The sequence below is a fragment of the Meles meles genome, chromosome 17 (genome assembly GCF_922984935.1).
Source record: "Meles meles chromosome 17, mMelMel3.1 paternal haplotype, whole genome shotgun sequence".
NCBI lineage: Eukaryota > Metazoa > Chordata > Mammalia > Carnivora > Mustelidae > Meles > Meles meles.
Window position 1 is genome coordinate 25,919,396 of NC_060082.1, and position 22,113 is coordinate 25,941,508.

A 22,113-nucleotide genomic window follows, 5' to 3' on the forward strand; every position below is an offset into this window, starting at 1 on the left:
GAGAGCAGTGGGTCCACAGACCATCAGGGAATCCAGGAGAGACACTGAAGTCAGGCCTTGGCTTTCAGGCAGTGTGTACTGAACTGTTTCCAGAAGATTTTTTTCTGGAACATTCCCAGTTCTTCAGCTTCCTATGCCAGTGCATTCCAGTTTGTTGTCAGTGTTACTACTGGGTTCTGAAGCCAGAGTTCCTGAGCCCCGCCTGGGCGATCGGTCTGCGAGCTGGTTGGGCCTCATCGTGGCACGGGCCTTCTCACTGACCATGGCCTTGTTTTCATGTGCCTTTCCCCAGGAGCCCGACCAGAGCGTCTGCCTGTGTTTGACGAGGAGTGCTGGCAGCTGATGGAAGCCTGCTGGGACGGGGACCCCTCTCAGAGGCCTCTCTTGGGCATCGTCCAGCCCATGCTCCAGGGTATCATGGACCGGCTGTGCAAGTCGAGTTCTGATCGGCCAAGCAGGGGACTTGATGATTCTACTTGAAAGCAAAGACCTTTCTCCTCTACTCTCTATTTCTTTCCTTCCCCTCACCTTTTGGCCATGGGAGGAATTTGACATTTATTCAGAGAGCTCCCGAGAGAACTGATGCTTGCTGGGCAGCTTGAGACCTTCCCAGCAGAGATGCCTCCCGGACCGTGAACAGTTGGCTGTGTGCTGGGGCACGTGCAGCAGCTCACTGATGCCCCAAGCCATGCTGTCGGCAGAAGACTGTCTAGGACACGTAAACGCCGAAGAATACAACGTTCCAGCCTCAGAACTGAAAAGGAGGCAAATGTACCAATTGTCTGTTCACTGTATGTTGCTAAGACAGGCAGGGCACTGCAGCGGCAATAGTATTCAAAGCTATAATTTTCATAATTTTGGCTCCAGCTAGGAGTAGTTTGGTTCCGTCCAGTCATCAGGACCCTTAGAAAATTTGAACTTCCTTCTGGGATTGTGAGAACATAGGAGCCAAACAGTAACTTCTGGCTCCCTGCAACCAGATCTCAGGTTGCCACAGCCAGAGGCCTCCACGAGGGAGCTAGAAACAGAGCTGTCTGTACCTTACAGTGCCGGCGTGTTTACATTTATAGGACTGAATAGCCCTGACTTTGGGGGTGGATGTCATGGTCACATCACCAAGAGGCCACAAAAAAAAAATGTCGTGCACACATATGTATGTATATACATATGTGATTGGATTTTGAGTTACTGCTAATCCCAGGACAGAATCTTTTCTTCTTCCCTTTCATCTTTTTTCCTCCCTCTTTTTGGTCTCAAGATGGGGAAACTCCAGTGAACTTGGTATCTGGGGATGCGTGTCTGAGCAAAACTGATAGGTGGGGAGTAACTGGGGAGACCCGAGACGTGGGCAGTGATCTGGAGGCCGTGGGCTTCCCTGCAAGCCCACTGGAAGGATACCAGGAGAATCAAAAATTTCCATTTTTGTGTTTGAATCTAACACACTGATGTTTTTAAACGCCTCCACGAGCATTTTAACCGAGATTTCTTTTGCAAACTTGTCCCTTCTTTTTACTTTGACTATAACGTATGAGGGAAAGCACCAGATGAAAGAGAACGCTTTTTGTAGCTGTGTGTGTCCCTCAACCGTGTGTTCACGTCTGGGACGGTTCCCCTCCCCTGCGGCTGGGAGCTGTGCTGATGGGCTTTCGGAATGTGCGTTGGGAAGTGTGCCTAAGAAGAGAAATTCGGAAGGGGAGCAATTTACACGTTGATGCATCTCAGACCTTGACTTAAAGCCTCTCTCCACCAAGATGGTCCATTCGATTTAGAAGACCAGGTGGGTGAAAGAAGACAGCGGAGGGAGGTGAGGAACCTCCGTCCCATCTGCTTGATCTCTGGGCACGGCGCGCTCTCCCCTGTGCCTGGCCCCCAATGCTGTGAACCAGGTCCCTGAGTAGGTGTGTAAGGAAATGGGCAGATTTGCTCCTAGAAGCCTGTCGGGTCGTTTCTGAGAGAATGGCCATTTCTTAAACATGAACAGAGTATAAATGGCATCTACCAGAAAGTTTTCCTATAACTCTTCAAGTTCGGTTTTCACTCTTTGGCTCTGCTGGGCTCTGAGTATGATGCCCGTAAGTGCAGGACGCTCCAAGCACTCGGGGTCCGTCAGAAACTCCATGTAGTGCTAAGAATCTTTTTACTTGCAACAGCGAAGTGCCGACCTGCTGTCTTTGGGGTCTGTAGCTCGAGCCTTGTTCTGATGGAATGTCCAGTAGACCTGTTAGAATTAACACCCATTTATAGCATTACTTCTTCAAGTCACTCTATTCCTGTCTGCATTAACTCATTTGTCCTCCTGGGGACGATGATGGGGCTTCCAGGAAGCCAGATTTTCAAGTTTAAAAAGGAGAGGTGCATAGCTTCTCCCTGCCGACAAAGCAGTCTAAGTGTTTTGTATGACATTTCAGGAAAGGTCTTCTCCAGTTCCCTTTCCCAGAGTCCTCCTTTACTCCAGCTCACATCAGGAGTCTGTGCTTCCAGTGGGGAAGCCACATTCCTAACATTCTTCTAAAGTCTTAGTTCCTACCCCCCATTCATGCAGGGGCAGGGGCGGGGGGGGGGGGGGGGGGGGGAGGGGGTTCTTCTACCCAGTGTCCCTTTTCAGTTTGTCCCCTCCCTGCAGCTTAGTCTGCTCTCAGACACTGGTTTCCTAGCAGATTCCAACATTTTTTTGCCTGAGTGAGGAGGGAGGACGGGAGGGACCAATGCTAAGTAAGACAGTAATTGTGTTAACAATTCAATACAAAAAAAGTATTTTGAGAAAAGATGCAAGATATTCCTGAAGATCTCCAGGCCAGCCAAAGTCCACATAGTGATATTAGGAGGTTGTTATTTGAACACTCAGCGGGCTGAGTGCGGGAATACAGACATATAACACACGCATACTTTGCTTTTGTTTTATAACATCAGCTGATTTGGGATTCTTTGTTCCTTGGCACCCATTATTGTTAAAGTGATGGAATGCCATGAAATGTACTGTACTGTATATTACTTAGGAAGACACTAGGTATTCAAAGGAGTCTGGGAGCACTTGGGCTGTAGCGCGCTCAAGAAGACCAAAGTCCTCAAGATTTTACCCCCAGCTTTGGTTGCGTTTGCTCCCAAGGGGTGAGGTGAGATGGTGGCTGGGGCAGGGGGAAGGGTGGGACGGATCACCCTCACTGTGTCCTGTCCTCCTAATCGACCTCACTAGGGCGACTTACCCCAGCCCAAAAATGATCACCTGGCCCTTTCAACACGCTTGAAGTCCGGTCACTTAATGTCATTTCAGAACTGAGTGAGGGACCTTCTTGCAGAGCAATCAAGAAGTGGCAGAGCCTGGGGCCCCCCACGCGGCCGACGCTGTGCCTGGCGAGCGAGGTCAGTCTGGCAGGAGCTGGGGAATTCTCGTTTGGCTGAGGTTTCCACCGGCGTGACCTAGTTCCTTGATCCTCTGTAGAGAGTGGCTCATTGATTGAGCAAGCCTTCTCCTCCTTTAGGAAGGGGGGCTGTGCTGGTTTTTCCCAGACCAAAGAGAATCACTTGTGACTCCAATTTCAAGGGGACAGAGCCTAGGAAGCAGCTTCTCCTAATTTTTAACACTAAAACTCAAGGAAACAGTGAAGGAAAGGACGTATTACTGGCACGGATGGAAACGGGGGAACAGTAGAACCCGCCCCCAGCACCCGTCCGCTCTCAAGTGCATTCTGACGCATCTTTGCTGAGCTGCCAAAGTGGGGGTTGGAAGTTGTCTCCTAACAAGAGAAGGGGTTTGGGGTGGCAGGCTCCAGAGTGATAACTGCACTGAACGACACTTTATTTTTTTGGCTTATTATTTAGCACTGAAAAGCCAAGAGGGGTCGGTGATTACGGTAGCACTTGGGGGGCAGAGGTCCCCTGTGGCCTTGCTTTGGAAAGAAGGCATGCTTGGTGTTCCATCTGGCTAATCAGGGAATCCCCGAAGTCCATACAGCTTCGGAGCGGGATAAAGGGCCCTCGAGTCCTTCGCCAAAAGAGTAGTTGCTTTCTTTGAGTTTTCAAAGTTTGACTTCTGGATTTGCTGGATCAAATAACCCACTTTTTCTTTAAAAGAAAAAAAGTGGATTTACCCTTCTAAATATGGGGGGAGCGGTTAGGGCTAGTGCTGTCTAAAAGTGGGTGAGGAGTGGGAACCTTCAGAAACTTGTACTGCAAACTCCTTTGGGGGTTGCGAGGAGCACTACTGTTCTTAAAAGGGTTTTATTTTTAACTTCATCTGCTTTGTTAACATCCAGTCCAGTTGAGATGCCTGCGGAGACTATGTGAAGGCGTGGCGTGGGGGGAGGCCACCCGACTCAGACGGTTGGGAAGGAAATCGGTCTGGACAGCTTGTTGTCTTTTATTCTTATGTAATATTTGTGTTTGTTTCAGAGGACTAATGTCTATTACAGTGTTAATAAAAGTGTAACATACTAGGTGTGGAGAATAAAAGTGCAATAACAAGAGGAAGTTACCTTGGCACAAACCTCAGTCCTTCACTCTCCTTTCCTGTGCTGTCTCTTGGTGTAATATGGCAAACAAGACCATATTGTGTTTTTTAAGAGACATGACTCTGGGTTAAATCTTCATCTAGTGTCGTCGTGGATGGTTGGGTTGGTTTTGTAGAGTGTCCTGTCTCCTCGTGGGGACACACGGATGCCACGTGTGCTGTAGAATAAAGGTCACGTTAACATTTGACATTTACCTGTCGTTGGCTTTGTTGCCCTTCCGTCCCTGGGTCAGAAGGACGCCCCCTTTCATCCCATGTCCATGGGGGACCTCTGCAGTCAGAGGCCCTTCCGCTGGCCTTGGAGGGTGCTGGGGCCTCTTACTCCCCGAACACTGTTCCGGGTCTCTGGGCACCGGGCATTACCACTCTCAGAGCGTGGGGCAGGAGGACGAGAGAGGGGCAGTGGAGTGATAGCAGTGTCTCTTTGAGAGCCTTTCTGGGATTCCCACCCTGTTCTCCAGCTTGTCTTCAGCAGGGACTTGCAGCACTGGGAGTTCCTGCACGAGCCGAGCCGGGCTACCCCCTGGGTCGCAGAGAGAATCTGGGGATGGAATCTATATACTGGCCCAGCTGCATTTTCTGTCTGGACTCATCTGTTGTTCGGATCCACCTCCTCGGCCTTGCCTGATGGGTGCCAGCATCGGCCCCTCGAAGCAGAGGGCCACCACCCGTCACTCCTCATCTCCGTGGAAGGTCAGCAGGCAGCTTGCAGAGCTCTGCTGCAGGCTGTGTGCGGTTACTGGATCCTGGGGTTACCAGGATTTGTTTGGGGTTCTTGGATCCTCCTGCTGGGGTGGCCTCAGTATTTGCTACCCCTGCTGGTGCTCTGACTGCAAGCGCCCGTCCGGCCAGGAGGGGGCAGCACACCTCAGACTGTTGGTGTGTGCCAGAGTCGGGGTGGGGTGGGGGAAGCTGCAGTGGAACCCAAGCGGTTCCCAGCCCTCCCCTCCACCATAGACGTTTCATGCAGCTAAGCCTCTCCCCTGGGAGAAACTTTCCACCGGCTCCCGCTACCCTTCACCGCTAAAGGCATCCCATCATGGATGCACTTTCTCGCTGTTCTCCTCGTGTAAAGTTCAGCGGGACAGTTCACTTCACTTCCTCTCTTACCAGGACTTTGGAGAACACGGCTGGTGGCAACACCTTTTCAGCCTGGGTGTGCTTCCCACGAACACCTCCCCCAGCAGGCAACTGTTCAGGGTAACTGGGGTGGCCTTCCCAGGCCTGTGTTTGGGTGGAGCTCAGAGGGGAGAGGCCACCAAGTGTCTGAACATTACTAAATTCAACTTCAAAACGTCTGCCTTTAGCAGGATCGCAAGGAGGCCCCACAGTACTCACCGAGTAGCCTCCTTTCAGGGGCAGCTATCGTGGGGCCTGCATGCTGGTTGAGCCTCGTAGGGCCCTCCTGGGACGGCCTGCTCCTCAGTCCATTCTAATGGTAGCATTTCAAGTCAGAGAAGAACACGATTTTATAAAAATGGCTACCCACCTGAGGAAAAGATCATGCAAAAGAAAAGGGGAAGATCTAAATGTTAAAAATAAATAAACTCTAAAGGAAGGAGTTTTTCGATATGCCAGGCAGCATTCTAAATGCTTTACATATATTAACTCACTTGATCCCCACCACCACAGCCCCATGCTAGGGATGAGGAAACTAAGGCAGAGGGAGACCACCGGGGTCATGCATGAGAAGGGCAGCTCCAGTATTTCTGCCGCCACAATGAACTGTCACGCTAGGCTGCCTCTGCAGGAAAATGCATGTCACTATGTTCCAGCAGCAAGGAAAAAATTGAAAAGCAAATTTTCGAAAAAGATGTGCGTCTTTATCTATAGGGAAATGCATATGAGAAACATATTTCCATCTCTCAAATTACTAAAAAATATTAAACTATTCATTACTCTGGGGGATGAGCCCTTCCCCACATTGTTGGGGAAGTGGCTGTAGCTGCACAAGGGCAATTTGGCGGTACCTATTATAAAAATTTTAAATGCATATATCCTTTGATCTGAAAATGATTTCCATGCAGTCCTTGCCTACAGGAATATTTTCACAGGTACGCAAAATTATGTAAGTGTAAGGATATTTACCGCATCATTATTTGTAATACAATGTTCACGTCTGGCCACAGATGAGGACTGAACTGTGCTCACCCAATGGAATACTACATAGCCATTAAAAGGAAGGACACAGCTCTCTGTGTATTGACAAGGATGTTTATACTAGGTCACAGAGTGAAGGAATACTTTATAGAAGAATACATTTCATGTGCTATGGTGAGTGCTGTGAAGTGTGTAAACCTGGCGATTCACAGACCTGTACCCCTGGGGCTAAAAATACATTATATGTTTATAAAAAAAAAATAAAAAAAATACATATTTCCTATGATCCCTTTTCGGGGTAATATATGCCTTCCATTTCCCATAACCCCAAATTCTCTAGAAATCTAGTCCGTCTCTTTCTGTGTATATGGCTAGAAAGAGGTTTGTAAGGAGACACCTCATACTGGTAACAGCAGATTTCCTGGGGAGAGAACTCCAGCTTCAGTGTATTGCCTTTCTGTTATTCTTTTGTTCATCAATTTAAGAAAATGAATGGAACGGCTAATTCAAGAGAAAGGAAACAGGTACTGGAAAGCTCTTACAGGCCCACAGACTCAGTAGGTAGGAGCCACAGTAGACCCGCAGGTGGCTGCCAAGGGCTTCACTGTGGCTGTGAAGCGCCACCTTCACTCCCTGATGAGGCGACAGCCAGGGGGAATTTTCTCACTTGGCCCAGCACAGGTCCCAGGCCCATGTCACAGCTGTATTGGCTCGCAGCTGGAAGGCTCTGTCCCCTCCAGATTCCATGGTGGGAAGCAGGCCTCCGGACCTGTCTGCCCATCAAAACTGCATTCAGTGGAGGACATGTCATTCCTGAAAGGTAATTGAAGAACCTTTAGAAAAGGGACCTATGTTCAGGACTGCCTCGGATGACATACATCCCCTGCAGTTCACCTTTTGGACTGCTCAGCATCTGTCCCCTCCCTCTGGCTCTCTTGGGAGGCAAAGTGGTGAAAATAGATGTACGGATTGGAGCCCGAGCATGGAGGGGTCATGGCTGGGGCTCTGGGAAGGACATTAAAGAGAAGACCCCCTTGGTTTCTCTTTCCTTTCTTCTGCCTTCCTTGTCTCAGCAGGGGTCTCCAGGAGATCAAACCTAAAGATGTTGAAGCATCTAAGAATAGGCTAAAACACCAGCCTTTCTGTGCATAGAACCCAGGAGTTGAAAAGGTAGAAAGATGAGTCAACTCCAGGCTCAGTGCGAAACCGCAGGCTCTGAGATTAAGGAAAGCTGCCCCAGGTTCCAAGCTGGGAACGTGCAGAAGCAACGGTCAGTCTGAGACCTCTTACTGAGCAGCATTTGCTTACAATTTCTAAAAACTATTAATTTCTATTTAATGCCTGCTAAAAATACATGCATAACATCCTTGCAAACTATGAACTGTGATAATTTTAAAACCATGTAAACTTCCCTAAGAACCTGTGGATCAGAACATTACCACAGTGTTGAAGCCCCTGTGTGCTCTTTTCCAGATGCCCTGGGTCTCTCTCCTGCCCCAAGGTGACCAATGTGCTTGTCATTCTCTTGCTCAAAAACCAAAAAGCTTTTCCAAATATACATGTGTTTTAAGCAATATATAATTTGGATTTGCATGTTCTTGAGCTCGAAAATGTCATTACCGGGGCACCTGGGAGGCTCAGTCAGTTAAGTGTCTACCTTTGGCTCAGTTCATGGTCCCGGGGTCCTGGGATCAAGTCCTGCATTGGGCTCCCTGCTCAGTGGGGAGCTTGCTTCTCCCTCTGCCTCGGTCCCTCCCCACCCTGCCCCATTCATGATCTCTCTCAAATAAATAAAATCTTTTTAAAAATGGCGTTACCTGTATTTCATCTTCTGTAACTTTTTTTCTCTTCATTCATGATGTCTGACTTTTATCCCAGCTAACTGGCTGGCAGTTTGCTCTCACCGTGAGAGAGATTATTCCAATGTGTGAGTGGACTTCGATGTGGCCTCTCTCTCAGAGAAGCAACTTTTGGTTGGCTTGTTTCTCTCACTGCGCCTCTGTTTCCCAGCCCACTAATGCCTTCTCATTTTATTTATCGTCTTGGTTCTCCCTTTAAGGGTGAGTACATAGTCCACTGTTTTCTCCCATCTTTTTTAAGTTTTTAATTTTTATTTATTTGAAAGAGAGAGAGAGAACACAAGCAGAGGGGGGGCAGAAGCAGATTTCCCCGCTGAGTGGGGAGCCCCATGACGAAGAGGGACTCGATCCCAGGACCCCGGAACCATGCCCTGAGCCGAAGGCAGACACTTAACTGACTGAGCCACCCAGGCGCCCCTGTCCCATCTTCTTAAGCTGGATGCTTTGGTCATGAATTTTCAACTTTTCTTCCTTTCTCACACAAACACTGACGTTTCAGTTGAATTCCCTTGAATCATAACTGTTGCGGCATCCCGTAAATTTTACTCTGAAACATGTTTGTTATGGTTTGGTTTCAGTGTTTTCTATTTCCTGTTACTATTTCTTCTCTGCTCTGAGTTTTACGTGGGTATGTTTCTAAATTTCCAAGTGCAAGGAAGAGTTTTTTGGTGTTTTTGTTAATGATTTATAAACAACGACATTGTGGGCAGAGAACGTGGTCTGTAGGATGACAGTTTTTAAAAATTTGTTGGAACTTGCTCTGCGGGCTCACTTGTGGTTAATTTTTATAAGTGCTTTATAAAGTGTTCCTCAAAGGAATGAGCATGTTCATTACTTTTTTATGATTCATCGATGCAAGCCCAGGGCCCTCTACTGACACTGGAAATGGCAGGACCACAAATGCTCTTCTGTTTTGCCTGGTGTCTGGCACACAGCCCAGCCCACGTGGGTGCTCTCTCGGCCCCTACACCCCCTTTCCCCTCTCTGCTCTGCTCTCTGGCCTCTGTGGACCCCACCTTTTGCTCTGCACTTCCAGTGAAGTTCTGCTGCGCTCACGGGAGTTTGGAGGGCGGCAGGAGAAAAGCTGGGCAGGTTTCATCCTAGCTCCCCTTCAGCAGTGGCTGCGTTCCCCCTGAAGATCATAGCTCCTGTCTCGTGGCTCTCCTGCAACTATAGGGTTTTTTGTTTGTTTGTTTTTTAAGATTTTAAGGAATCTCTAGCCCCCGCACGGGGCTTGAACTCACAACCCAGAGATCAAGAGCCCCCGCCTTTACCTATCAGGCCCCACAGTTTCCCCGCGCTGGGAGTCCTGGCTGCTCTGCTGGTTCCCCCTCACCCTGCTTCCATGGTTTCGACAGTCCCTTCCCTCAGCATCCCTCGGTTCCCCATTTCCAGCACACCCTCCCTTCCCTGCAGCTGACACCGTGGCAGGATGAATGTGCGTTGAACAAATTACGTGGCAACATTGTGTGCGGAGTCACCCAGAGCTCAAGAGGGCACCTGGTGTTTGGGGAGCGGAGAGTTTGGTGAGGCCAAAGCGTGGTGGGCGAGGCGGCACTGCAGCCAAGACAGACCGGAAAGACCCGCAGGGGCCCGGGGGTGAGGGAGCCTGCAGGCCATGTGTCACGCTCCCAGGGCTCAGACTCCTGAGACACAGACTCTGAGACAGAGGCACCTGCACAGGAAGTAGCCCGGTGCCCTCCCGGCCTCTTTGGCTCAGCAGCTGGGAGAAGTGAAGGAAGCAGGGGGAGCCCAGCAGCATCTGATGAGTGCAGGAAGCAGCCAAGCAATCTCCCGTGGAGACCTGCAGGCCACAATTCACACCTGTCCCAGCTTCAGGCTGCAGAGAGGAAATCCAAGGTCTTGGCTTGTTTTATCCAGAGAGGGCACAGCCTTTGTCTTTGGCCCCAGGGCTGGAAGCAGAGGCGGATCCTGGAGCCTGCATTCCTTGGCCCCAGACTTACACCTTCTCCCCCTCCGGCTTCTAGCGCCCTCACCAGCTGTGGTCGCATTTCATCATCGGGCCTCATGAAGGCGTAGTAAGGTAGAATGAGAAACTGCCATAAGTATCCCGACTGTTATGTTTTCTCTGCTGAGACATGGGATCCCTGGGCAGCCGATCAGCAGGTTTTCAAAGTCCCAAGAGGTGGACTTGGGAAGACTGCTTAAAGCATCCCAGTTAGGGGCATCTGGGTGGCTTGGTCGGTTACGCGTCAGCTCTTGGTTTCGGCTCGGGTTGTGATCTCGTGGATTGTGGGAGCGGCCCCATATCAGGATGTGCGCAGCATGCAGTCAGTTTGAAAGATTCTCTCCCTCTGCTCCGTCCCCTGCTCGCTTGCACTCTCCCTCTGTCTCCAATAAATAAATCAATCTTTAAAAAAAAAAAAAATCCCATCTAGGCTCCTCTTTTACAGCAGAGGACACGAGACCCTGTGCACAGAGGATGTCACACAGCTAGCTGGCAGGTAGGACCACAGTAACACCCATGTCTCCTGATCCCCAGGCTGGTTTTCCTTTCTTAATTATAGCTCCCACTGGCTCGCTGAGTTGAAGAGCAGGCTGGCCGATGGGGTTCTTCATCTCTCTTGCAGGGGTCTGGTATCTCATGTATGGCCTCCCCATCCCATTTCAGGTACTCAGTAGGAGTCTGTGGCCCTGAGACATGAGAACAGCTTAGGAAGCTATAGGAAGGAGGGCTTGCTGAACCAGAAACCCACAGTGAGGGACAAAGGCCAAGGCAGGTGAGCAGAGAGGCAGCCTGAGGGTTACAAGTGGTGGAGGTCACCAGCTGGGGAGGGGTAACTTCTCCATCCCCGGGCCCAGAGGAGGAGGACCTCTGGCTGGACAGCCCCACGGGCTGGATCCCAAAGAGCCACCACAGCAGCATCACCCAGAGCAGTGAATGAGGGCTCTGGGTAGCTTGGGAAGTTTCCCACTTGTCTTTGGTGGGTCTGTTGAGCTGGAGGAGGTAAGAGATTAAATTTTAGACGGTAAGGCCTGGCCCAAGGAGGTGGAAAATTTAAAGATTTTTTAAATTTTTCTGACAGAGAGAGAGCAAGCACAAGCAAGGAGAGTGGCAGGCAGAGGGAGAAGCAGGCTCCCCACTGAGCAGAGAGCCTGATGCGGGATCGATCCCAGGACCCTGGGATCATGACCTGAGCCAAAGGCAGATGCTTAACCAACTGAGCCACCCAGGTGGCCCACCATTGAGCTCTTGAGACTGGTGTTTCTGGAATAGATTAGCATTTGAATTGGCGAACTGAGTGAACCAAACAGCGCTCCCCAGTGTGGGTGAGTATCATCTAATCCACTGAGGGCAGAGGAAGGATGAATTCACTTTCTCAGTTTGGCCTGGGACATCCATTTCTTGCCCTTGGAACTGGAACTCCTGGTTCTCAGACCTTTAGCTTTGGACCAGGACTTACACTATGAGTCCCGCCTGGTTCCAGGCCTTTGGACTCAGACTGAATTACACCATCAGTTTTCCTGGTTCTCCAGCTTGCAGATGGCATATCATGGGACTTCTTGGCCTTCATAATCATGTGATCCAATTACTAGAATAAATTTCTCGTATATATTACACACACACACACTCCATTTCTCTGGAGAAATGTACTTAGAGGAAAATTCATAGCATTGAATGCATATATTATTTTTATCTATTTATTGAGAGAGGGAGAAAGGGAGGAAGGGAGAGAAGGGAGAGAGAGAATCTTAAGCAGACTCTAAGCCCAATGCAGACCCCGATGTGGGGCTTGATCCTACAACCCAGAGATCATGACCTGAGCCAAAATTAAGAGTCAGACGCCTCCAGACACCTCTGAGTGCATATATTAGAAAAGAAAAAAGCTCTAAAACCAATCATCTAAGCTTCTGTCTTAAAAAACAAAACAAAACAGGAAAAAACCAGAAAACTTGAAAATGAAGAGAGATCTGCCATCGCGCCCTGAAACAAAGTTCTCAGACACCAATCTGAGCGGCTGTGCAGGCCGCCTCTGCAAGGAACAGCGCAGCAGCTGAGTCCTGCACATAGCTTTGGTCTTATTTCTTACCAGAAAAGCAAGGACGATGCCTCCAAGCATGGGAAAGGAGTATAAAGGGATGGCAAACTTCTTAAAGCAGACTTACATTGTCCCCTACACAGGCACGCAGGGAGTCAGTCATGGGATAAGGGAGGAGTGGGATGTTTGGGCTGGCAATTGCCAGGTGAAGAAAGGGAAGACTGAGGGTTACATTCTTTCATAGCTCCTGACTCACTCCCTGCCCCTGCGGATCGTGGGATCCTGCTCCTACCGGGCCATTGCGTTCAACAGCCCGAGAACAGGAAATGCTGCTGACATTTAAGCTGCTTCCACGATCACTCCGTACGGTTTATGATGTATTTTCTCAGATTAACTCCACAAGATCAAATCCAAAGTAAGCAGAAGAAAAGAAATAATAAAAATTCATATTATGTCACAAGGCAATTACATTGAAAACAGGAAATCAACAAAACCAAAAGCTGGTTCTTTGAAAAGATCACTAAAGTTGATAAGCCTTCAGCTAAGCTAACTAAGAAAAGAGAACGGGCAGAGGCAGAGGGAGAAGCAGGCTCCTGGCCGAGCAGGCAGTTCGTAGTTCCAGTCCCAGACCCTGGGATCATGATCTCAGCCAAAGGCAGAAGCTCAACTGACTATGCCACCCAGGCGCTCCTAGCATCGTTCTCAATAATGAGCAACTAGAAGCTTTTCTATTAAGATCAGGAACAAGGCAAGGATGTCCTCTATCACCACTCCTTTTCAACACTGTACTAGAAGTCCTAACTAATGCAGAAACGGAAGATAGGAAATAAAAAGCATACTTACTGGGGAGGAAGAAATAAAGCTGTCTCTGTTTGCAGATGACCTGTCTACGTACAGAATCTGAAAGATTTGCCCAAAGCTGCCTGGAACTAATGAGTGATTATAGCAAGGTTGCAGGAAACAACGTGAATATCAAAAGTCAATTGCTTTCACAGACCTGTACCCCTGGGGCAAATAATATATTATATGTTAATAAAAATAAGTAATAAAAAAAGTTAAAAAAATCAATTGCTTTCCTATACACTAGCGAGAAACAAGTAGAATTTGAAATTTTAAAAAACACAACACAATTTACATTAGCACCCCCCAAATGAAATACTTTGGTATCAATCTAACAAAATATGTATAAGATTATGTAAAGAATACAACAAAACTCCAATGAAAGAAATAAAAAAATAAATGGAGAGATATTCCATACCGAGGGATCAGAAGACTCAGTAATGTCATGATAGCTCTTCCAAATTTGATTTACAGTTTCAGTACAATCCCAATCAAAATCCCAGTAAATTATTTTGTGGAGAGCAACAAATTGATTCTAATGTTTATACGGAGAGGCAGAAGACCCAGAATAGCCAACACAATATTGAAGGGAAAGAACAAAGTCAGAGGATTGACACTATGTGACTTATTACAAAGCCACACTAATCAAGGTGGTATGGTATCAATGAAAGAATAATTAGACCCACACAAACACAGTCAACTGATCTGTTGATCAGTTTGACAAAGGAGCACAGGCAATACAGTGGGAAAAGATGGTCTTTTCAACAAATGGTATTACAGTAACTGGACATAAACTTGTAAAAAAACTGAATCCAGGGGCGCCTGGCTGGCTCAGTTGTTAAGTGTCTGCCTTTGGCTCAGGTCATGATCCCATGGTTCTGGGATCGAGCCCCACATCAGGCTCTCTGCTCAGTGGGAAGCCTGCTTCTCCCTCTTCCACTCCCCCTGCTTGTGTTCCCTCTCTCACTGTGTGTCTCTCTCTGTCAAAATAAATAAATAAATAAAAATCTTTAAAAAAAAAAAAACAAAACAAAACTGAATCTAGGGGCGCCTGGCTGGCTCAGTCATGCAACTCTTGATCTCAGGGTTGTGAGGTCAAGCCCCATGCTGGGCATAGAACTTACTTAAATGAAAATGAATCTAGACACACATCTTATACCTTTCACAAAACTTAACCTAACATGGATCCCAAAACTAAATGTGGGGTGCCTGGGTGGCTCAATCAGTTAAGCAGCTGACTCTTGATCTTGGCTCAGGTCAAGATCTCAGAGTGGCGGGATCGAGCCCCATGTCAGGCTCTGTGCTCAGTGCAGATTCTGCTTGTCCCTCTCCCTGCCCGTTCCCCCCCAACTCTCTCTCTCTCAGATAAATAAGTAAAGTAAATGTAAATGCAAAACTACAAAGTTTCTAGAAGTGAATATAGGAAAAATGCAGATGACCTTGCACAGGGAAGTGACTTTTCGATATGACACTGTGAAAGGAAGAATTGATAAAGTGCACTTCATCGAAGTCAGAATGTTCTGTTCTGTGAAAGATACCATTAAGAGAATGAAAACACAAATTACAGACTGGGAGGAAATGTTTGCAAAAGACACAACTGGTAAAGGACAGGTATCCAAAATATACACAGAACTCTTAACGCTCAATGGATAGAAAATGACCTGGTCGAAAAATGCCCAAAAGATCTAAACAGACACCTCACCAAAGAAGATATATGGATGGCAGATAAGCATATGAAGAGATGCCCCACATCGCATGTCACCAGCAAAATGCAAATTAAAACAAGAGAGGGGCGCCTGGGTGGCTCGGTGTGGGGCGCCTCGGTTGCTCAGTGTGTTAAAGCCTCTGCCTTCAGCTCGGGTCATGATCCCGGGGTCCTGGGACCGAGCCCTGAGTCAGGCTCTCAGCTTGGCGGGAAGCCTGCTTCCTCCTCTCTCTCTGCCTGCTTGTGATCTCTGTCTGTCAAATAAATAAATAAAATCTTAAAAAAAAAAACCAACAACACAAGATATACCACTACACCCCCTTTTTTTTTTAAAAAGGTTCTATTTATTTATTTGACACAGAAAGAGAGATCACAAGTAGGCAGAGAGGCAGGCAGAGACAGAAGGGAAAGCAGGCTTCCTGCTGAGCAGAGAACCTGATGCGGGGCCCGATCTCAGGACCCTGAGATCATGACCTGAGCCGAAGGCAGAGGCTTAACCCGCTGAGCCACCCAGGTGTCCCTCACTACACCCTTATTGGAATGACCAAAATCCAGAAAACTGATAATACCTTATGTTGGATGAGGCTGTGGCAACAGGAACTTTTCATTGTTGCTGGGAAAGCAAACTGGTATGGTCACTTTGGAAAACTGTGGTTTCTTAGAAAACTGAACATATTCTTAGCACACAAACCAATGATCATACTTCTTGGTATTTATCCAAAGGAAGTAAAGATGTGTCCACACAAAAGCCTGCACATGGATGTTTTTGGCAGTTTTATTCCTAATTGCCAAACTTAGAAGCAACCAAGTTATCCTTCAGTAGATGAATGGATAAATAAACACTGTCTGGTACATTCAGACAATGGAATACTAGTTGATACTAAAGAGAAATGAGCTGCCATGCCATGGAAAGACATGGAGGAAACTTAAATGCATATTGCTAAGTAAAAGAAGCCAGTCTGAAGAGGCTACATATTGTATAAGTTCAACTATACAATGTTTTTGAGAAGGCAAAAAAACCCCAAAAAACAAACAAACAAACCAAAACTAGGGAGATCATGAAAGGATCACTGGCTGCCAGGAGTTGAATGTAGGGAAGGGTAAGTTGGCAGAGCCCAGAAGGATTTTTAGGGCAGTAAAATTACACTGTATGACACTATAATGGTGTATATATATCATATATTTGTCAAAACCCATAGGATATAAAATAGCAAGAGTGAACCCTAATATAAACTAAGGACTTTGGGTGATAATGATGGGTCATTTTTTATATGTTCATCAAAGGTAACAAGAGTACCACTCGGGGATGTTGATAATGGGGGGTTCATGCATGTGTGGGGGCAGGTGGCGTATGTAATGAAATCCTGTATCTTCTTCTCAATATTGCCATCGACCTAAAACTGCTCTGAAAAATAAAGTGTATTTTAAAAAAAGACATTCACTTTTGACTTAAAACAAAAAACAAAACAAAACAAAAAACTATTTAAGGGCGCCTGCGTGGCTCAGTTGGTTAGGCGGCTGCTTTTGGCTCAGGTCATGATCCTGGAGTCCCAGGACTGAGTCCCACATCGGGCTCCCAGCTCAGCGGGGAGTCTGTTCCTCCCTCTGACCCTCCCCCCTCTCATGCTCTCTCTCAAATAAATAAATAAAATCTTTAAAGAAAACCTATTTAAGCTGGAATAAAAAAAGAATTGGTAACTTTTCAACTCATTTTAAGATGCTCATGTGGTATCAATAGCAAAACCTGATAAAGATACTAAGAAAATTCTATAGACCAATCTTAAGACCCTGAGATCATGACCTGAGCCAGAATTAAGAGCTGAACTCGTAACTGACTGAGCCACCCACACACGCCTGTATTTCTTTCTATATTCTGGATGTGAACCCTTTTGATGTTCTCTGGATGAATAAGCCTCTGCAAGAGAAACTCCCAGGCTCTCAGAGCACTACGTCAGAAGTCTCCACACCCCCTAGCAGATAAACACCCTCAGTATTTGGATTCTGGCCTGGGACGAGGAGGAATCCAGATTCTATTTATAGATCGCTGAGGGTGGGAGACACTGGGGACTAAACTCTTCTTCTTTCCCTCCGTACAGATTTATTGCGACACAGAAAAGTTCTCTTTACTTGAAGTGCCCAGAGCTTGCAGTCTGGCTTGTATAACAAGTTATGTAAGTTTTCTTTAAAATAGAAAAAAGGTAAGGGGTGCCCGGGTGGTTCAGTCGGTTAAGCATCTTTTGATTTCGGCTCAGATAAAGATCTCTCAGTGTTGTGAGATCAAGCCCTGTATCAAGCTCTCAATTGGGGCTCCGCACTCAGTGGGCAGTCTGCTTAGGATTCTCCTTTTCCCTCTGCCCACCCCCCCACCCCACTCATGCTCCCTCTCTAAAATAAATAAATAAATAAATCTTTCAAAAAAGTAAAAAGGGGAGGTACCTGGCTGGCTCAGTTGTTAAGCGTCTGCCTTTGGCTCAGGTCATGATCTTGTCATCCTGGGATCGAGCCCCGTGTTGGGCTCCCTGCTCAGCAGGAAGCCTGCTTCTCCTTCTGCCTCTCCCCTTGCTTGTGTTCCCTCTCTCGATGTCTCTCTAGCAAATAAATAAAAGAAAAAAGGTAAAAATAGGAGGTATAGAAGGAAAAATAGGTAAACGAGGGGGGAAAAAACTATACTGAAAACCGCATCAGGGATTTTAGCCAATTTTTTAAAAAGATTTATTTATTTATTTGACAGATAGAGATTACAAGTAGGCAGGGAGGCAGGCAGAGAGATAAGAGGAAGCAGGCTCCCCGCTAAGCAGAGAGCCCGATGCGGGGCTCGATCCCAGGACCCTGGGATCATGACCTGAGCCAAAGGCAGAGGCTTTAACCCGCTGAGCCACCCAGGCACCCCTTAGCCAATGTTTTTTTAAAGGGTTTGAAATATTAGCATCCAACCCAATAAAGACAATTGAAATGATTACAGTGGATGGGAGAACCAGAGAATTGAGGAGAAACCAATAGGTTGTCTTTATATAATATCTGTTAGTTGTTTTTTCCTTTATGCAATGTTTTCCTTTGTTTTTGACAAGGAGCAACTGTGGGTTTTCTTTACTTAAAGAATTTTGAATGGTTGTTTTGATTTTAGAGATGGTTTCATCGGGGTGCCTGGGTGGCTCAGCGGGTTAAATAAATAATAAATAAATAAATAAATAAACAAAATCTTGAAAAAAAAAAGAAATGGTTTTGTCAATCTTTTCAGTTTGAAATGATACTCCCTTCCCTATTTCCTCCCAATGGAAATGGGGTTAGAGCATTCTGCCTTGTTCGGGAGTGGAATGAGTTAGGACTTTTGTAATCAACAGATCATGTTTTGGAATAGCACAAACAACAAAGCTTATCTTTTCTAAAGGTCCAAGGATATTTAACTGAATGAGAAAATGTTAATGCGGTATGTCCTTGGGAACAAATTTGATGCAGAAAGTATTATGTTTGATTTGCTTCTAAATCTCTGCTTTATTTTTCTTTTTTTTTTAATATTTTATTTATTTATTTTGACAGAGAGAGATCACAAGCAGGCAGAGAGGCAGGCAGAGAGAGAGGAGGAAGCAGGCTCCCTGCCGAGCAGAGGAGCCCGATGTGGGACTCGATCCCAGGACCCTGAGATCATGACCTGAGCCGAAGGCAGCGGCTTAACCCACTGAGCCACCCAGGCGCCCACTGCTTTATTTTTCAATCTGAAGCCAACTACCGTGGTTTCCATCTGTCTGACACCAGTGGCCTCTCATTCATATCTGTTCTCTTCAACAGATGTGCCAAACTATGGGGGCTTCGTAGTCCACATTCCAAATTCTTGGGAAGGAATCTAATTGGGTTCAGCTTGGGTCAGGGGCTTAGCCACAGAGTAATCAACTGTGGCCTGGGGGAATAGGGTGCACCATGTGAATGAGGCTTCTCTTTCTGCTAATTATGGTTGACAAGTGGAGGCAGACTGAACTAGATACTTAAATTTGTGGGGCCCTGTGCACAGTGAGAACACAAAGGTCCAAAGATGGTGAAGGATTTCAAGATTGCAACAGCAGAACATTAAACCAAGGGTGGGCCCCTTCTAAGCGCAGGGGGTTGGATGACTGCATGGGTCTCGTGCCAAGAGGCTACTCCTTGCTCTAGACCTGGAGGAAGAGCCTCCAAAATGAATTTCCAGACCCTATTGTCAAAACTTGGAACCAGAGATTCCTGTTTTTGGAGTTCATAACTTAGGGTGTTATGTTTTCCACACCCCCAACCCTGACCTCTTTATCTCCTCCTCAGATCCAGTAACTTCATGTGAAATTGCTTGAGTGTGAGTAAGTTGGGTTTTTAAGTCTTCTGTCTCTTCCCTTCTATTACGAGGCAATGATCTTGAAGGCTGTACAAAGTGTGCATTTGACTTGGGTCAGTAATCTTCAGTAAGAGTTAATGATGGAGTTAATGTCCTTTCCTAAAAAACATTCTTACCAAAAAAATATAAAATAAAAATAAGAACCCACCTTTTTACCTTGAATTATTTTAGACTTACATAAAAGTCACAAATATAGTCTTGAGAGTTTTCATATGTCTCTCCTGGTAACTTTCCCTAATGTTAACATCCTACATAACTATAGTGCAATTGTCAGAACCCAAAGATTAACATTGGTACAGTACTACTAATTAAAGACCTTTCTTGAATTTACCAGCTTTTTTGCTCATTTATTTTTCCTATTCTAGGCTCCTGACCAGACCCACACAGCATGTAGTTATTTCTCCTAAGTCTCATGCAGTCTGTAAAAGCACCTTTGACTATGCCTTTCATGACTTTGACTTTTTTGAAGAGTACTGATCAGTTATTTTGTCAAATGTCCCACAATTTGAGTTTGTCTGACGTTTTCTCATGATTAGGCTGAATACGACGGATAACATTGTGTCCTCAACGCATCGTATCAGGTTCATGGTTTTACTTTGTCTTGTTCCTGGTGATGTTGACCTTTATCACCAGATCAAGGGATCAGGTGGCTTCTGCTAGATTTCACACGGAAAACGACTACCTTTCCCTTTGTAGTTAATAGATCTCTTGCAGGAGATATTCTGAGACTATGCAAATTCTGCTTCTCTTCAAACTTCTGCCCATTCAATTTTGTACTTCTCAGTGGAGCTGTTTTCTGCAGGGTTTTTTGTTTTGTTTTGTTCTTTTGGGTCTCTAGGCTTGTGGATCCAACCAAGGGCTCATTTTAGTTCTTCCCATCCTTTTTAGTGTAGCTATGTTTTTGACTTACAGTAGGTTCATTTTTTAATATTTTTTATTCCATTTGGGCTCTCTCCACATCCCAGTTGGTTTTATTGATTTATCCTGGGGGTATGGGAAACACTAGCATTCTAAGAGTCAGAGCAACACAAATATATACTCTGAGTGACACCACCTCCTCACTCCTGCTACCCCACTCTCATTTACTGCTCTTTTCCAACTTCCTCCCACCTATCCCTTACAGGAAACCAATGTCCTTAGTTTCTGATTCATCTTTCCTGTACTGTGTTTCTTTCGCACAAATGGACAAAGGCAGCATGTTTTCTTATATTCCCTTCTCACTTAGGGCTGCGTGTGTGCTTTGCATTTTTCACTTAGAGATGTCTTGGCAACCACTTTATATCAAATTCAGAGTTCTTCCTCATTTTTTTAACAGCTGCTGAGTATGCCATTGTGTGTTGGACCATAAATGTACAAACGGACTGTTTCCAAAGTACTGCAATTACCAATACCGCAATGAACAACCTTACGCTTGTGCCTTTTCCCACAAAAGCGTGGAGTGTATCTTCAAGTGAGTATCATAGATACATATAACTATTTCTTTCCTTCCAATCCTTCTTGCCAGAACTGAGAGCTGTGTCTATGTTACTATCTCTTTCATGCTTTCTTTCTTAGCTCTAACAGCCTTTCAAGTCTGTAATCTCTGATAGCACAGATGGCGGTCATAAGTACTCGAGCACATTTTCTCAGAAAGTCTTCACTCCCTAATAATCTGGTGGCACCCCCACTCTTGTAATAGAAATGGTTCTCAACCTTGTCTGAACATGAGAATCACTAAGAATCTTTTAAATGTATCAATGCCTAGGAATGCTCTAGGTAGATTCTACAATTAATGCAGAATCTCTGGGTGTGGGACTCAGGGACCTGTATTATTCTGCGGTGCCCCAGATATTACAATGTGCAGCTACGGTTGAGAACCACTGGCTTAAATCCTTGAAATGTGACAAAAATCTCCTGGCCCTTATCATATTCCCTGTGATATGAATCAGCTGCCAGAGTATAGCCCGGCTGACTTGGGAGGCATTCCACTCAGAGAATTCCTGATTTTTACCTGGAGGAGAGGTAAGTACCAGCTGGCTTAATTTAGGGAAATCTGTAAAAGTCTTTAATGAGATGGAATTTCAACCTAGCCAAGAAGTAAGTTTCTCTCATATAGAGTCTGAATGACAGGACAAGTTGCTTCAGGCCAAGAAGGAAGAATGTTAAATTTCCTTTTCTCCCCTTCAACACACAAACCGGGGTACCTTCCTTTGTAGTTGGCAGTATTAATAAGCTCCAACTAACACTTGTAAAGCAGAGCCCACTGATTATACTAATGTTCGTCAAATCAGAAATACCATAACTTATAAAACACACTATCCTATGTAGCACCAAGAAAAAAGTCCACTGCTAAATAAATATTAGATAATTAAATAGAAGAGATTTTTAAATGTGGGGACAGGGCGCATGGGTGGCTCAGTGGGTTAGGCCGCTGCCTTCAGCTCTGGGTCATGATCTCAGGGTCCTGGGATCGAGCCACACACATTGGGCTCTCTGCTCAGCAGGGAGCGTGCTTCCCTCTCTCTCTCTCTGCCTGCCTCTCTGCCTACTTGTGATCTCTCAGTCTCTGTCAAATAAATAAATAAAATCTTTTTTTTAATTTTTTTTAAAGATTTTTATTTATTTACTTGACAGAGAGAGAGATCACAAGTAGGCAGAGAGGCAGGCAGAGAGAGAGGAGGAAGCAGGCTCCCTGCGGAGCAGAGAGCCCAATAAATAAAATCTTTAAAAAAAAATCTTTAAAAAAAAATGTGCGGACACGTGCA

At 46.1% G+C, this 22,113-nt stretch overlaps 1 protein-coding gene across 2 annotated transcripts in view; it reads left to right on the forward strand.

The window, feature by feature from the left end:
* Positions 1-4,695, forward strand: part of DSTYK (dual serine/threonine and tyrosine protein kinase) — a 49,075-nt gene extending 44,380 nt beyond the window's left edge. For both annotated transcript variants that reach the window (XM_045982474.1, XM_045982475.1), the window contains exon 13: positions 293-4,695. In XM_045982474.1, coding sequence (XP_045838430.1) covers positions 293-480 — 188 coding nt within the window. In that variant the 3' untranslated portion in view covers positions 481-4,695. The remainder of the gene's footprint in view (positions 1-292) is intronic.
* The last annotated feature ends 17,418 nt before the right edge of the window (positions 4,696-22,113 follow it).